Source organism: Physella acuta, unplaced genomic scaffold, assembly GCF_028476545.2.
Source record: "Physella acuta isolate Inbredline_101_S28 unplaced genomic scaffold, ASM2847654v3 ptg000141l, whole genome shotgun sequence".
Classification (NCBI taxonomy): Eukaryota; Metazoa; Mollusca; class Gastropoda; family Physidae; genus Physella; species Physella acuta.
The window spans coordinates 267,315-278,762 of NW_026731660.1; the positions used below are offsets into that span (position 1 = coordinate 267,315).

General features: G+C 35.0%; 1 protein-coding gene across 1 annotated transcript; it reads right to left on the reverse strand.

Moving 5' to 3' along the window:
• Window positions 1-387: 387 nt before the first annotated feature.
• LOC131935278 (uncharacterized) lies at window positions 388-8,998 on the reverse strand. The gene is made up of 4 exons (XM_059291664.1): window positions 8,860-8,998; window positions 2,873-4,021; window positions 750-1,142; window positions 388-405 (listed from the first exon to the last, which is right to left on the reverse strand). Exons 2-4 carry the CDS (start codon window positions 4,004-4,006, stop codon window positions 388-390), a joined length of 1,545 nt encoding a protein of 514 aa, XP_059147647.1. The 5' UTR covers window positions 4,007-4,021; window positions 8,860-8,998.
• Between the last annotated feature and the right edge of the window lie 2,450 nt (window positions 8,999-11,448).

Below are 11,448 nucleotides of genomic sequence, written 5' to 3' on the forward strand. Positions count from 1 at the left end.
TACCCACTCTTCATCAGACAATAATGGCTGTGGCTTGTCTTTACTTTCCAGGAAGTAACCTATTTCGTTTCTTAACTTAAATACTCTGCTAAGAACTTTCTCATAACTTAGCCATCTTATTGCTGTGTAATATGGTAAATCTTGCGATATTGTGTCTGTTTCTTTCAACATGTCTCTGAACTGTCTATGGTTGAGGCCATGTGACCTTATCAAATTCACCATCTTCACCACAGGATTCAGTACACAGCTAATGTCCATATATTTAGCACACAAAGCTTGCTGGTGAATAATACAGTGCAGGAGCATTGGTTGTTGAATGTTTTTCTGATTACACATCTGCTTCACTTGTTCAACCAAGCCTTTCTTTATGCCACTCATGTTCTTTCCTCAATCCACAGTCGGCAACTGAGATTAGTCCAGTCCAAGTTATAATCAGCAAATGTTTTTTTTAACTCATTGAATATATCCTCTCCGGTAACAGTGTCATGCATGCTATGTAGAGAAGCCAGCTCTTGTGTTATGTTCATTTCTTCATTCACACCTCTAATGAACACAAGAAGTTGAGAGGTGGAACAGTTGTCCAGCGATTCATCCATTGCAATTGAAAAATGGCGAAACTTGCTTGCATGTTTCGTAATTTGAGTCACATTGTTTTCAACCATGTCTGCAACACGGCGGGCGATTGTATTTGCACCCAAAGCTACATTTTCAAATTGTTTTGACTTGTCTGGGCAAAGTTCCTCAGCCACCTTCATCAAACATTCCTTCACTACTTCACCATCTGTAAACGGTTTGCCACTTTTAGCCAGGACATAGGCAACATTATAACTGGCCTTTTTTAAGGCTTCATTTTCATTTGAGGATTTATTGATCAACGTCCTCTGAGATGTGAGTTGATTTTTTAATTTAGAATATGTTTTGGCACGGACTTTACCCTCCAACTGTGCATATTTACCCTGATGTTTGCTTTGATGATGACGGCGCAGGTTGTATTCTTTCATCACAGCCACGGTTTCATTGCAAATCAGACACAGCGCTTTATCTCCGGATTTTATGAAGAAGTATTTCAAATTCCATTCTTCTTGAAATTGCCGACACTCATCGTCTATTTTCCTTTTCTTCTTCTCGGCCATCGATGAGAGCTAAAAATAAATGAATTCAATGAGAAAAAAAAAGTGAAACACGATATCGCTTTAAAAAAAAAACACCTGATTATGCGACGCCCGAAGATGCTGTAGGCCTCAGTTTACGCTGAATACCCCTTGGTTGCGACCTAGCTAGGTGTAAGAGGCGTCGTGGGGCCTAACAAGAAACCTTTGCAGGGCTGTACTCAAACGCTTCCGAAATTTTCATGGCGATCGGATGAAAGATGTCGTAATGCGTAATAACTACAAAAACGTTTTTTTTTTTCATGTGTCAGCTCAAGCGTTGGATAACCTCCTGATTTAGGGGCCATCCACAACAAGTCACGTTTTTTAAACAACTCACAAAAAGCCTGAACCTAGCCCCTAAATGACGTCATTTGGTAACAGTAAATGACTATAAATGGTGTCCAATTTATTTATTTACTAATGGTTAACCTTTTCTAAACAATATAAAAATTATCCTACCTTGTTGGTTCTGTGAATCAGATGCACCAAATACTATGCAAGTAAAAATTTGTCTGCTGACCAGTGCTTGCTAGTGTCTGACAATTTGAAGTGGCGAATGCGCGGTTAGGAAGTTGACAAACGATACATTTATCTCTATTCGATACTTGCGATGTTAGAAAGAGGGGTGGGATTGGGGTCGGCTCGGGAAAAAAACACGAAAAAGACAACAAAGCGCCGATGTAAGTCAGAAGTTTGGGATGGTACTTTTCCAAAAGTCAATTATAAAACTTTCTCAGGGGAGATAATTCAAAGCATAGGCACTACAAGCTTACTATGGCATTTCTTGTAAAAGTAAAAACAAGTAAACGTATGTAAAACCTAAGTTTCTAGTATTATATTATTTTTGATAATTTGTAGGATACAGAATAGTGCAGGATAGAAGCTATACGAAAATCACAAACACATATTTTACATTGAAAATGTACAACGGACTTCGGGCCCCTAACCAATGCCACAAAGAAGAAACGTACATCATGAAAGCCCAGTGTATTTCTAGCGGCTTCTCGAGCTGGAGACTTTGTTGTTTTTTTTCAAAGAATTGTGCCGACGACAGCGTGGTTTATTTTAGAAGTAAGAGAGCTCGGATGAAAGCCCACTACATGTCTAGCGGCTTCTAGAGCTAAAGTTTTTTTTTAAAAGAATTATGCCGACGTCAGTGTGTTTGATTGTAGGTTTTTTTTTTCCTACCTAAACAATAAAAAAAACTGGTTTCGGCAGATATGTTTGGGTTTTTATTGCTGAGGACGGCAAAACAAAAAAAAGGTCCTTAATTTTTTCCGCAGCTAAAAAGATGTCCGCGGGCCGGATAAAACAGCCTCGCGGGCCGCATCCGGCCCGCGGGCCGTAGTTTGGAGACCCCTAATGTAGAGCATGATGGGAACCAAGGGCTTAATTTGTCATCATGATGAGCTGCTAGCAACCATTTAAAAAAGAAAGCCCAAGGGGTACAGTTGTAGCAAGGTCATCAGCCAAACTAAAATTTAGCATGCAAAAAAAAAACATGAAAAGATAACATGGATGTTCTTAACAATAACAGATAACAATCTGATCAAAAAGACAATGGTGGTGCTTTAATATCTTACCAAGGCTGCAGAACAGATGTATAGCATTAATGTATTAGATTGAGTAGTAAATGAATAGAATAGATACATTTATTAAACAAATGAAAAATACCTTAAAGTGTTGTTCATAGAACTGCCAAAATAAAGTCTCCAACCTACTTTGTTTCTGTTAGAGGGTTGCAGAACCAATATTTTGTCCAATTGAATTTCTCCATCATCATTGAGTTCCAAACATTCTCTAGGAATAATAAACACAGCACCACCATAACATCTAGAACATGTCGGAGTGTTGTGCATAGACATAAAATAATGACAACTTACTTGCTTTGACTTGTCACATGGGTAGCAAATATGAATGTACTGATTGGTCATTTTGCGTTTAGATAAATTTTCTACTAACGTAATAACAGTTTTTCTCTCTTGAGAGTTTTTAAAAACTCTGTCTAATAATTCTATTTCAGTTGTAACATTTCTTGTACATATTCCATTACTCTGACAAAAAAACATCACCTCAAACAAAAACGTATTTAAATACAATTGTTCTATGTTTCTAAAATCAAATCTTACAGGATGTGTAAAACAGTCTAGTAATTGTTCTTTAGGACCAAACTGATCTATGTGCTGCAACAAGTTATTTATCTCCTTAAAGGTATTTAAATCAGATTCAGGTTGACTGAAGGGGTTGTTGAGCTTTCTAGTACTACTCTCAATAAAAATGTTAAACAAGTTTTCTCTATGTGCTAGCTTGAAGTGGTTAAAGTCAAGCAGGTTCTTTATTTTAGCTGCCAATATTCTGTCTGTTGTCATACACAACACTTCAGAAAAATCCCCTTCATTATTTGATGCTAACAATTTAATACACCTGGCACTGTTGGAATCACAACGGTTATCTCCATCATTGAAAAATTCAACAGTCGCACTTATTGCTTCACTGTCATTAGAGATCACATGCTTGGCTGTTATGATAACAAAAAATAAACAACAATCTCTTCCATAGTCTAAGTTCTCAACCTCTACTAATCTAATTAACATTCCACTTGCATTAAGTTTGATACGTTGTTTATTGAGAGCACTTATTCTCACTGTCAAATTACCCAAGATCTCAATGACCTTAAATACTGTACTTTCCTTTCCAAGAAAAAATTTAAAGGGAATAAAATTTAAATGTTGATCATTTTTCCCACAATGTTTCATGTCCTTATGTAGGTTGTATCCTCTCCTCTGTGCTTCATCTCCTTCTTCCACAAACTCTGGTTCAGTTACCCATTTGTCCATGTTGTTATTGGGATCCATATTTTTAAAGAAAACCTTAAAAAATAGAAAACAAATCATAAACTTAATTAATCAAATAAACATAGAAAAGAGGGGCCCTTTACATGATATATCTTAACTACTGTTATTAATATTGTTGGGAGAAAGAACATCACATTACACAAAAAACTTGGTAAAAACTATGTATTTCTTTGTAGTTACTTTGCATTTAGATTTCTACAACTTAATGTCTTACTACTAGCTATTTATTTACTTTAGATATCTTAGCGCTATAATTAATTATTAAAAAGTAAAAAGCCTACAAAACCAGATCTAGAATTGTCCATAATCTAGTTCTGTGCGTTATACTAATTATACTTTACCTCTGGTAAATATAATATACAGTATTATTATTAGTGTTATAAAAAATATTTTTATTTAGATTAGATCAGTGCACTATACTAATTAGAGTGCACTGATCTAAATGACTCCATATCTCCTAGTGTAGTGTGTAGGCATTTTACTTCATTTAAGTACAGTAGGTTGGTAAGTAGCCTATGTGTTAGTAGCTCTTGTGGAATGTAAAACTTTTGATAAAATTGACTGTAATTGACAGGCTGTATCTCGGATATGTGGCTTATCACTAGTAGAGTATGAATAATTTCCATAATTATTCTAAATACTAGATAAATGGCCTGTTGAGGGAGAAATACAATAAGCGCAAGGTGTTGTCTTTTTCTATAAACCTCAACCTCAACCTCAAATTTAATAGGAAAAAAATGTAATTGAAAATGGATTTTAATCCAGAATCGGCATTGTAATCATATCCCAAAATTCAGCCCAATAAAGAAATTCAGGCTGAAACTGGAGAAAGTTGACTTGAAACAAAATTTCATTGCAAATTGATTTTTATCCAGAACGGGTATTTTAAAATGATTCGGAAAGTTTACTGGATGAAAGAAAACAGAAATTTGACATGATATTGATAAGAAATTTCAGTGAAAACTGAACTTTATCCGAAATTGGTACTTTTACCATATCTGAAAATTTAGCTGGATATGGAAATTTACAACTTTAACAAGTACGAAATGTAACCAAAATGGAACTTTAATCTGAACCGGAATTTAACTTAATCTGGACATTTAAGTAACGTGAAATTTATTTGAAATGTCAAGTAACCTGAAACCAAATTAAAAAAAGAAAAAGTAAACTTATCCAAAAACTGACATTTTAAGCGGTAACGAAATTTAAATTAAAGCGAAACTGAATCCGGATATGGAAACTTGACTGAAACAGAAATTTAACTAAAATAGGAACCTTAATAGTTACGAAATTTAACAGGAAAAAAACATTATTCTGAACTAGCATTAAATATCTGAACCAGCATTAAATACCTGAACCAGCATTAAATACCTGAACCGGAAAATTTACCTGAAATGAAGCCTTATCAACCCAAACCTTAACTCAAATACTAACGCTTCTAAAATAAGATGTTTATTTTTTGTCTATATTACCAATGACATCATTACTATTGTGCATTTTTTTCATCATTCCATTTTGAATTTTATTTTTAATCAGCACTCAATGATGTCATTCTATTCTGTGTAGACCCTAATTATATACATTACCACAATGCTTTATCTGGTAACCTTGATCTACATGTAGTTACTGCACATTCATACTAAATAAGTCGTAGATCATACCCCTAAACTGAGGCCTACACCTTGCTCCTAATCTAAATCCTTGATAAAGGTAACATTCAGAGTTTCTTTCAGCCAACTCATCAGTGTGGTATAGAAAATATATACTTTCACCAGAGTCTGCCCCATTCCATGGAAAATTAAGTCTGCCACCCACCACCCCAGAAACATTCCGTGTTCCCCCTCCCTGGGGAGAAAAAAAAACACAGATCCCACAGACATAATGTAGACCCGATATCTAAAATCTATACCCGTTTCCTAATTTTGGCGGCTTAAACTAAATCATGCAGACAGCATTTCTTTCAGACTTTTTTCTCTGGGGTGGGGGTGTGGTACTTGAAATTTTCACAAGGGTGGATTAAATACTAAGAAAAAACAATGAAAAATAAACCAAACAGCTTGAAACGAAAGAGAAATTCCGCAAATTGTGTCTCACTATTTACCAGCGATTTTGAAGTTATGTCTCACATTTCCTTCTTGTATTTCACCGCCTAACACTTTAACAACAACCCTAAATACTAATTAATTATAACTAGATCTAGATCTAAATCTTGACATGTATTGTCATGTAGATCCAACTAGATTTGCTCTTTTACTAAAAATAATCTTTTAGTAGGCCTTAGCCTAGGCTAGGCCTATATTATAAATTATATTATTACATTTTAATAGAAAATACTAGGATTAGTGTCTATATTATTGAAGAATGCAACATTGTTATTATTACTAGATCTAGAAAGTGGATTCATCAATAAACTTATTCAAAAATAATATAATGATTACTTCAATAGCTGTAGTGTGGAGACCTACATTCCACTACCGCTACGGCACTAGCTTAACTAGCTATAGAATGACTAGATGATACTACTTTTCGTTTATTGTTTTAGGTACGTAAAATCGTCTGAGGCTCGTATTGTGCGAAAAAGTTGTTAAGCTTAAATAGAAGTATGTTGTGATATATTTGTATCAAAGGTAATCTATCGTTTTAGGTACGTCAAAATCGCCTGCGGCTAGTAACGTACAAAAAAGTTACCTCATTGTCAAGTTTAATAGAAGTATATTGTGTCAAATATTATAGATAAATGAAAAATAAACCTAAATCAATGGCTAAATAATATTTAGTCATTGATTTAGGTTTAGTAAATATATCAATATACCAGAAATTAACTTTAAACAGCAATGTTTGCGAGCAAGATTTGCTATATAAACAGCAGGGTGTGGAGAAATTGCGAGCCGCGAAAAGCGAAATGGCGAGGCGGGAAAATGCGAGAAGGGCGCGAAAACGGTCGGTCACGTGACTTTTTGTCTTGCATTTTACCACAACCTGATACTTGCGCTGGGTGGTGTTGAAATGCGAAGATTTCTGCGAAAAATTTAACGCACCCGATTTTCAGTGGTAATTGGTCCAGACTTCAAAGACGTTTAGTTTACATTGTTAAAACTTCCGATTTTTCCGTCGCTAGACATACTGATGATTTGTCAACTCCCCCCATCTTTTGTGTTGACTTAGAATTCCACCTTGTTCGAAACCGACGGAAATACCGCAGACGATAGATCAACATCTGTCTTTTGTGTGGAACGCCGAGGCCGCCTAATTTACCGTCTTTGAGCCCGAATCCGCTGCCGCCGCAAACATATTTTGTATTGTTGCATAGAAATGGTTGATGAGGGGTAAGGGGGGGGGGGGGGTTAGATGTTGTGATGTTACACTATAAACACTATAAAAAAACAATGTTAGAAAAAAAATTTTTAGACATTATTTCACGTTTTAGAAAACTGTTTTAATTCATTGTAATAGGAATGGATTAAAATACTCTATTTTGACAGAAATTAGACAAGATTTTGGGAAAATATCCATGTTTAAAAAAAAAATTCAACTGCAGTTTTGAGGGGGGGGGGGGGTTGTAGGCTGAGGTGTGACGTCATTTTAGTGGGGGGGGGGTGTGGTCTGAATGTTTTGAAAATGTGTGACTGAGGGGAAGGGGGGGGGGGGGGGGGGGTAAAACTCTTCCAAAAAAGCGTGACGTCATTTATGTATGACCCTCTTTTAGCTATTAAATGGTAGTTTAGTCGATAGCGGACTTTATTCAGATTATCTACAAAAGCACATTTTTTTTTCATTCTGTTCATATTTGTGTTCTGTGTTAGCACAGTATAAATGGGAGTCTAATGAACTGGGTTGGATGTACTATGTGTGAAAGATGGTGTGACGAGGTCTGTTTGAGTAGTGCTAGGTCTGTTTCAGAAGATTTTGTATGTAAATTTTGTTTGTAATTAAAATTACTTAATTAAAAATAAATTACACTTTTTAGAATTGTTTATACTTTTACACTTTTTGCAAGTACAACAATGAATACATGTTGCAGAATATCTCTCCTGCTGACAAGATTATACCAATTCACAATTCAGGTTTGTATAAACTTGAGCGGGCTAGATTTTTAAAATTAATGTCAACTGAGACGGTATTTTCCTCTCGCTAACGAGATATACATCTAGATAATATATCTAGGTAATAAAATTTAGATAAAAAATAACAACATACAACACTCGTGTTAAAGGGTATGGCTACATGCTTGTTTATTTTAAAACAAAAAAAAATAATTTAAATAAATAGGCCTAAAGATGAAAATTTTTTTTTTCGCAAAAGGTGTCTCGCTATTTACCCTTGATTCCGCAGGTATGTCTCGCATTATCTTCTCGCATTTTCCCGCCTCACCATTTCGCTTATAGCGTCTCGCAATTTCCCAACACCCTAAACAGCAACTATAGGCCTATATAGTAATATAGTTTACCAAAAAAATTTAAATAGATGGCTGCTATAGTAAATGAGCATGGTTGCATCTGTTGGAAACCTTGCTAGTCTTCATTTATTACTGAAAAGTTTTAATTCAGTTGTTTAAAAACAGGTAGATCTAGATCTACTATCTACATAGTAGTACATAGTACATACTACATGAACTACATAGGCCTACTAGTACTACATGGCATAAAAATGAAACAAGGAAACATTTTTGTATTTTTCAAAACATAGAAATCTAAATCCTCCTCAAAATGTGAAATAGTTATTAAAATTTAAGGAGTCACCTGTTTTTCACATTACTAGATCTAGATCTAGTCTCGGGTGATTTGTTTACGTCCTAAAACTGGCTAAAACAATAGATTAGATAACGGCGATAGATTACCAGAAAATTCACTCACCCGACGTATGCCAGTAGTATTAAATTAAAAGTAGGCCTATAAATAGTTTACTGACTGGGGATTTCTAGATCAAGATCTACTATATAGTACACAGATCTACTAGATTCTAATCTAGATCTACTTAGATTCTAGAATCTAGTTCTAGATCTAGACCTAGGTGTTGATCTAGATCTGGTACTGCGTGATTTAATGTTAATTAATGTGGTATTTTTGCGAACACTTCATTTCATTTTGGGAATTCCCGAATAACACTAGGCCTATTAATAGACCTATAGGTCTACCAAAAATAAATTAAAAGTAGGATCAGTAAGTTAAACAAATCAAACTAAAATAAAGGGGGGAAAAACGTTCATGTTATTTTGGTCAAGTCGTCTTTTTCTAGATCTGAACCTATAATTATACTAGTTCGCTTATTTATTACCTTATGTATTTTATTTTTTCAAGGTATGTATAGATTAGTTAAGACTTAAGACCTAGTTTAAAAAAAATAAAAAGTAACTAGATCTAGGTCTTAACCTTAACTAAAGATTGTGGTTGGCCATGTCTAGATTTGACTGACCTAATGTAATTTTTAATACGTCTATACTAAAGAAACAAATGCTCATATTCTAAATAATATTTTTTTAGTAAATTTGAAGTGTTCTAAGTAGCGCAGCACCGTTACACCATAAATCAGTGTTTTGAATCTCCATTTCTAAATTTAGATATCGGAATTTTCTCCAGCAGTCGTGTATACATAAAAAAGGTTGCTGCATTGATATTTTTGCAACTAGTAATAAAACGGGTAGTGTTAGTATTGTTATCCCTAAAAATTAAACGCTTTTTTTCTGACCCCGCCTCCAGAGTTTCTTCCAGACATCTCCCCCCGAAAAATAGTTACCGCCCCCCCCCGAACGAAAAGAAATTTATACAATTTATATAGAAAATATATACTTTTAACAGTGTTCGCCCCCCCGAAGAAAGTCTACTGCCACCCCCCCCCCCCCCCGAAGAAAAAAGTCTGGAAGAAACACTGCCCGCCTCCAGCGTCATAGATAGTCAGACTTTCCAAAAATGAAGTCACAGTTTAATAGGTTCTCCTTCTACAACTGTATTTTTTTAAAAAGGGGAATTAACCAAGTAGGTGGGATTTTTAATGAAAATATTATGTGAGTTCATTCCCTTTACCGTGCTACTATCAATGACCATCTATGTAGAAATAGTCAGGAAAAAAAATTAAATCACTGTTTATTTTGATACTAAAAATTTTAATTAAAAAAAAAACAATAGTGAAATGCAAAATAACTGCTGAACAACATTTTTAAAATCGTTTTTTTTTCATAAAAAAAATTAAAAGTTTTCTGATCTAGTCCAGATAAGCCCCGCCCCTAATTCAGAAAGTGAACAGGCGAAAAGTTTTAAGCCCCGCCAATTTTTGCCAGCTCCAATTTAAGCAACCTTGACATATTTCTGATTTCTTAACATTTGAATATTTAATCGAACCCCATAAATATGGTTGGGGTTAGGTTTAGGGTCTAGTTTTTGCGGTAGTGTTAGGGGGTCGTCCATATATGACGTCACACTCGTAGGGGGGAGGGGTCCGTAATTTTGTGACGGTGTGTGATGAGGGGGGTGAGGGAGGGGGGTTCAGATGGTGTGACGTCACAATTTTGTATTATAAAAAAGGCATGTTAGAAAACGAGTTTTAGCCGTTATTTCGCGTTTTAGAAAACTGTTTTAATAAATTGTATTAGGAATTGATTAAAATAAAAGTTGACAGTTCAGACAAGATTTTTTTTTTGGGGGGGGGGGGGTTGTAGGCTGAGGTGTGACGTCATTTTAGGGGGAGGGGGTCTGGCTTTTTGTGCCGATGTGTGACGGAGGGTAGGTAAAAATGTACTGGAGTTAAAAACTAAAATATAAAATTCATAAAATTATTTTTATAACCCCACAACTTGAAAATCAAACAGAATTGTGACTGGCTTTGACTGGCTTAACTAGTCCAAATTATTTCATTATAATTTATCTTAAAACGACAATAATAATATAGACTAAAGCCATTCTTCTCTATAAAATATTGTATAAATAAGACGCCTCTTTCATCTTTTTTTCTTACAAAACAATTAAATGATTGTTGCCCATCCCATATAGTCTAAACCTTTATTCCAAACAAATAGATTTGTTCAATCGAATCCTGGTAAAAAACAATTGGTCTTTTAGCCTCCCATACATATAATTGGGGTGTAGGACAAAAGGCCGACAAGACAAAAGGCCGACATGGACAAAAGGCCGACAAGCATAAAAAAAATATTAATATCGCAAAATATATGCTACTGCATAGCTGCTATCTTGACAACTATCGAAATGAGGCATGAAATAAGATGAAACATTCAAGAGAGGAGACGATGCTAGTTGCTATCCTTATTAGGTGAACCATCGGCTCCAAGCGACCGGATATTACGGGAATGTCTTAAACACAAAAGATCAACACCTAAATATTGCGAAATGCGGTGACTACTGTATTTTATTGCTCCTTCTATGTCAACGAGGTGAACAAACATCAAAGAACCAAGTCAAAAGCAGTCGCATCATCGCCCACATGCAACAAAG

Bases quoted from the DNA above. Each gene is read 5' to 3' on its own strand.
- LOC131935278 (XM_059291664.1), bottom strand. From the start codon at position 4,006: ATGGATCCCAATAACAACATGGACAAATGGGTAACTGAACCAGAGTTT. The intron at 1,143-2,872 runs GTAGGTTGGAGA...ATTTATTTTTAG, and splicing joins AACCCTCTAACAGAAACAAA to CTCTCATCGATGGCCGAGAA.